Source organism: Microcebus murinus, chromosome 9 (assembly GCF_040939455.1).
Source record: "Microcebus murinus isolate Inina chromosome 9, M.murinus_Inina_mat1.0, whole genome shotgun sequence".
Lineage (NCBI taxonomy): Eukaryota > Metazoa > Chordata > Mammalia > Primates > Cheirogaleidae > Microcebus > Microcebus murinus.
In genome coordinates this window covers 59,465,020-59,471,019 of record NC_134112.1, presented here as the reverse complement: position 1 = coordinate 59,471,019, position 6,000 = coordinate 59,465,020, and the positions used below count along the sequence as shown (strand labels likewise).

The 6,000-nt window shown below is 39.2% G+C and overlaps 1 protein-coding gene across 5 annotated transcripts in view; it reads right to left on the bottom strand.

The window, feature by feature from the left end:
• Positions 1–1,346: 1,346 nt before the first annotated feature.
• The window catches only part of GSAP (gamma-secretase activating protein), a 191,312-nt gene continuing 186,658 nt past the window's right edge, over positions 1,347–6,000 (bottom strand). For all 5 annotated transcript variants that reach the window (XM_076006494.1, XM_076006495.1, XM_012747248.3 and 2 more), the window contains 5 exons: positions 5,008–5,127; positions 4,132–4,193; positions 2,761–2,862; positions 2,514–2,613; positions 1,347–2,098 (listed from right to left, as the gene is read on the bottom strand). In XM_076006494.1, the coding sequence (XP_075862609.1) occupies positions 2,007–2,098; positions 2,514–2,613; positions 2,761–2,862; positions 4,132–4,193; positions 5,008–5,127 (476 nt within the window). In that variant the 3' untranslated portion in view covers positions 1,347–2,006. The remainder of the gene's footprint in view (positions 2,099–2,513; positions 2,614–2,760; positions 2,863–4,131; positions 4,194–5,007; positions 5,128–6,000) is intronic.

Sequence of the window (6,000 nt, the reverse complement as noted above, 5' to 3'; positions counted from 1 at the left end):
ATGTGAGTGGAAAGAACTGAAAATGAGGCCAGTTCCACTTTTCTTCATTACTCTAATTTTATTGCATTTCACCCAAATGTACTTTCCTAATTCTGATGTATTTTCTCATGTACAAGGTTCTCATGGAGGTTTGAAAGCTGTGATTTTACATTCATTATTAAGCTGAAAAAATCTTTAATAGTGGTAGTAGTTATGAATTTTGTCACAACTTGGAGTAAGAAATATCACCATCCCTTCATTTTACTAAATCACACATAATCTATTTCAAGCCCCCATCATCCTGCCAGACTAGAGAGAAATTTAATTTCATTCTCAGTCTATGAGTCCTAAATCTAACCAGAGTGCTTTGTGAAGTCATTATAAAGCAACTACTTGGGAGTGCCTCTGATAAGTAACACTGTATAAGCCATGTGGTTAACACAAATAAATACTGCATACTTAACATCATTCCTGTGTTTAGGGATAAGTAACCTCATAGAGGATTCAAAAAAATGCATAGGAAGTATGAACAACTTAAGAATAGAAAAATAATTTTTAGAAGTCACAAAGGGATTTATGCTTACACATTATAACGTGTGCTCACCGGTTCAGAAAAGTACAGTGCCACCATGTGCTGGAATGGCCTGGATCACAGTCAAATGAGAATTTTTATCTGACCCTTGAACATGAATAAGATTTTAAAAGATGAAAGGGATTCCAGGGTGAGGAAAGCCTGAGCAAGGCTTGCAAGTAAGAGAAAACTTGTGTTGAAGGCCCAGTGAAGTGGTCTGGCTGGACTAGAGTGTTCATATTGTATAAGGCTGGAATTTAGGAAACCTTGTATATCGAGGAGTTTGAACTTTATCTGTAATGAATGGCAAGTTATTGAAGGATTATGAGCAGAGTGGCAGAATCAAACTCATGTTTATCTCAAATATGTGTTGGATAAATTAGACCATAGGAAGCAACTGAAACAATATAGGTATGAAAAGAAATGAATGAAAGCAGGGATTGAAAGATAATGACCTTATCAAGAGAAAGAATCAGCATTGCATTACCTATCTGGCACCAAGATTGAGTCAATTTTTACAACACAATGACTTTAGAAAATAAATTGAATGATCATACCAGCTAGTGACATTTATAATCATTAAAATTTCACAATTTCAGTGTGAAGAGAGAAAAGCAAAGAGTTATGAGCTAACCCTGGGTTCACAATGAAGTCACCGTAGAATACAGAAAAAGGAAAATGGTAGAACCAGTTAGGTGTTGTAAGGGCTTCTGGAGGAACATGTTCATGGACTTATGATTGATTCCTGGCTCAACTAAAAAAGGCTATGTTCGAAAAACAGGAAGAGTCAGGCTAAAACTTTCAGAGTTCTTTTTAATGACAAGATTTTACTAAATCAAACTTATAAATATAAAAAATTAAATACAGATTAATCTGAACTATCACAGAACACAAACCCCACTCTAAATACTAAGCACAAATTACTGTATGTTACAAATTATTCTGTACTGGAGATGGCAGATTTGATTTAGTCCAAATTCAGTTGGGTTTTTTTTGGTTTGTTTTTTTTTTAAGTTAGCCTCTTTCCAAGTAGTGTTCTTATATAACAAGCATAAAACTGTTGCATGTTATTTCAATTGCATACCTATGTTTTGCTCTCCAACCACTGTTACCTACATTTTTAAAGCATAGGCCACAGTGCAACAGAAACTAGCTCTTGGCCTATTAAGCCAGAGCTAGGAAGACAAGCCACTAGGAAGAGCATCATCTATGCCACTGTCTGCCTCCTTGGACTGTTCATTTCTCTACACCTGACTGCGCAATGGCGATTCAAAACTGGAATGAGGTACAGCAGTTTAGTTCTGTCTGAACAAATACCCAGCTAAAATTCAGATGGTGCAACAATATATTCAGATTTTTGTAACCAATTTTAAATATTGCTAAAGAAGTCTCAACAAGAGTAAAGTTAACGAGCAAGATTAAAATATTAGAAGCAGATCCAATGACATTTTCTCTTCTATAAGCCTAGAAGCATTGTGGTGTGCTTCAGAGCCGCTTCCTCTACAAATTCCGCGTCCACATTGTCATGCCCTTGAGCAGCATACAGAGCTGGGGAAAAGAAAAACAATGGGGGTGGGGGAGAAAGAGTTGCTGTGGAGCCATGGAACATTTATAACCTTGTGCCCCATGGCTCACTGAAATCATAATTGTTTTATATTTTTCATATCATTCTGAGAACATATTAAATTTTATTAGACTTTAACACCAAGAAAGAACATTTCTATTAATGAAACAGGCTTTAAACCCCTTAAACCCTTTTAAAACTTCAAAGGTGATTAGGCCTTTGGTAATTCACTCTAGGTAGTAAAATTGTATAAATTGTTAATGAAAACCGATTGCAAGAAGGACCTATTTGTAAGTAAAAAGAATCTTGGGAAGAAAACAGTTCACACAAGTGAAATAGGAACGAACTGATGTATCAACAGAAAAGTGGGAAAACACTGAGAACAGAAGAGTGAATTACCTTGATTGGAGGATTCTATATCTGTCAGAATTTCAATGAAGTAGTTCAGAGGTAGAAATTCCACTCTGAATGACGACTTGTCAATCACAGAATTCCAAGGCTAAAATGGAAACCATTCTGGTATAAGTTGATTCTCCAAAATAAGCACAAATTTTAATAAAGTGATAAGAGCTACAATTGCTGTCCATATGGATATGCTGAAATGGGCACACAGGATCCAAAAAACATTTAGTTGGTTGTGTCTTACCTGTTTCTTATAGTTTTGCAGCAGCTGTGTCACATGGTTGCGGGAAATGATGTTAGAACTCATAGGATGATCCCAAAGTCTGCAGATCTTCTGACCAATAAGCTATTATGCAAAGATTGAAAAATATGTGGATGAGAACATATCTCATTAAATAAGCATACCTTATATCTGCATTAAATAAACATACCTTATCTCTATTCATAATTTTAAAAGTATTATTCTAAAGTAGTAAGTCTAAAAGACAGGCCCTTTATGGTTAAGCACCCTTGAAGAAAGGCCATGTTCCTATGAGATATACTTCTCAATTTTCAATAAATACTCCTTTCAATGCTACCTCAAGGAAAGCAGTTTATACATTGATGTTGCCAAATTCTTTATCTGAAATGGAGTTTATCTGCTACTCTTCAAACCTGGAGATATGCATGCCAACTCTAAGTGGTGTTTTGACAGGAAACTGAAGGGTGTAGAGGCATGTTTACATCAACTTCTCCGAGATTATCTTACCTAGCAGATTTTAATTCCCTAAGAGTACTGGCAGGAAAAAAAAAAAAAAAATCAAACAAAATGTTCAGCGTTGTTCCCCCAGAGAGATCTAGCTATGGAAAATATGCTTTGTTTTCTATTCCTGCCTTTGCTCCAGTAAGCCTGAGGGGGAGGGGCTGCTACAGAGTAAGACCTTAGGTCCAGAAGGCAAGGACAGCCCTTCGTGGGAGGACAGTGCCAGGGTAACAGGTGCTCAAGGTATGTAAACATTGGGCAGAACTGGCTGGGGATCCCAGGGTCAGGAAGTTTACCAGATCAGAGGCTCGGACAACCTTGCACTGGAATTTCATACTTTCATAATATTTCTGATTCAGTAAGCTAATATCACACACACACACACACACACACACACACACACACACAGAGTGCCTTTATAACTCCTCCTCTCATGTTTCTCATTTTTCCTTTGACCTGGGTTTTCCTGCCACAGTAGAAATGCGGTAGGAAGAAATGAAGTTCCAGAACCTTCCGACCTCACCTGTATTTAAACTTATCAGTTTAAACGCCAAAAGCACATGTTTCCCCTGTCCCTCCTTCTCAGACTCAGATGTAAATATCAGTGTGGTTTCCCAAGAGGAGAAAATGGCTGAATGTTCTTACTGGGCTGCGCCAAGGCGAGCGCAAAGCCAGAAGAGCTAGCAGTTTGTAGGCCCAGTGGGAAACAGCTGGCAGGGGTGGAGATGGATGGGATTTCTTGGAAAGGGCTAAAAAAGTGAAACGGTTTAATTGACTTTAACCCGAAGCAAGTAAACATTCTTCTTGCAAGAAGAAATTGAAGGAGGGTCATGCCAAGGCTTAGGGAGAAAATAAAATATAAGTCAGGATTACCGGAGGAAGCCGTCCAATGATGCTGAATTTCAGTTTTTCATTTTTCTCTGTATTGTCCAGATCTACAAGAAAGTTAGAGATTGGCAAACAAAACGGGAATATCCACTTTAATACTGCAGAAAGGTATTAATATTTGAGTGGTTCATCCTGATAAGACATATCCCAACCTTGTATTCTCAAGCTAATCTAACACTTTGAAAACTTGAGTTTGTGACTCTCCAAATAGGGATTTTTTTTTTTCTATAATACACTGCCATGCACAAAGCAATTTTATTGCCTAACTTAAAACAGAAGGTACCCTTGAGGAATGGCAACTGCTTTAAAATCTCTATTAATAAAACTCGTGTATTAAAATATCATGATTGAGTAATTTAAGCGATTATACTACAGACCTTAAAGTTCAAATTCACATAAACACTATCTCTCATTAATTTTTCTTGCATTTCAAGTCTGTGAGATGACAAAGCTAGTCAGCTGAAAGTAAGCTGTTTCATGGCACTTTTTTGAGAAACAGTCCTCTGGAGTCTCCTAGCCCTCATTCACAGAAAAGAAACCCAACAACTGTGTGTATGCTGAGAAGTCCCTCGGGGCCTCTTGAGGGCTAAGGCACTTTAAATTGGCCCATAGTTTGGTTACAGGAAATGGACTATGTTCACAGAACCCGCTAGGTAATTTGTGGGGCTCAGTGCAATGTGAAAATGAGGCTCTTGTTCAAATACTAAGAATTTCAAGATTTAGTGCAGAGCATTAAGCTGAGCATAAGAGCCTTCTGAGTGCAGCCAGGCCCTGTGCGACCACACAGCTCACACACACAGGAAGGCAGCCCTGGAAGTGCTCAGACGGGACTAGCGCTCCAGCAAACTCAGGGTCGCTTACCTTTCATGAGCCTTATGACAGCTGTTTCAGTGAGAAGCAGCAATCCACTGTCGATGTAATGCAGCAGGTTGTGCAAAGGGAGGCAGTGAACCCCAAGGATGGTGTGCAGGGTGTGAAAACCTAGGATGAGAGATCCAGGAGGGCAACAGTCAGCCGGCGTCTCTGGCATCCCGGAGGGGACGAATAGATCAGGTCAATAGAGCAATTAAAGCTCAGTGCTTGGCACCTGCAGTCAACTAAATTCCTTGAAGACAAGGTCTAAGTGTCCTTCTTTGTATTATTACAACTAAATATTGTGCTGGGTACACAGTAAGTCCCAAGTATATATTCCCTTCTCCTTGGGTCCCCTCCTAGGCAAAGAGAGGCAAGTTCTGCTCAATAAAAAGTGGTTTCTCAATTTAACATGTTTGTAGTTCTATAGTAAGATAGCAAAAGAGAAGAGTTTCATATTCCATACACCCAGGCTAAGTATTGGGATGGGGACCATTTTGCTAAAGGGAAAAAACGTTTGGATCAGAAGGGAACCGTTTTTATGTCCGAACTATAGGAATTCGATAGAGAGGTGGGCACTGTCTCAAGCCTAGGTCTCATGGGGAGTGCTAACCACACAAACCCAGAGCTCTACCTATACCATTAACGACAAAAGATAAAAGCAACATGCAAGGGGGAAGATATCAGACCAGGAGAGAATCAGAAAAAGCCTTCTTGGAAACGATGGCATTTGAGGGGAGTTTTGAAGGATAAATGCAAAACTTCTAGGAGTAGAAATGAGGCAAGAGAATACACTGAATGGAGACAGCAGAAAAAGCCAGGTTCAGCCTGAGCAGATCTAGGCGAGAATCGTGCTGTATTCCTTTCCAGCTGTAGGTAACTAAGACTTTCTGAGCCTCTATTTCTCCCTCCCCACAATGGAACCACTAGTACCTCTCCCCACAGGGCTGCTTTGAGAACTACAGCCAGGTCTATAAAGAGCCTAGCACGTGGCAAAACAAC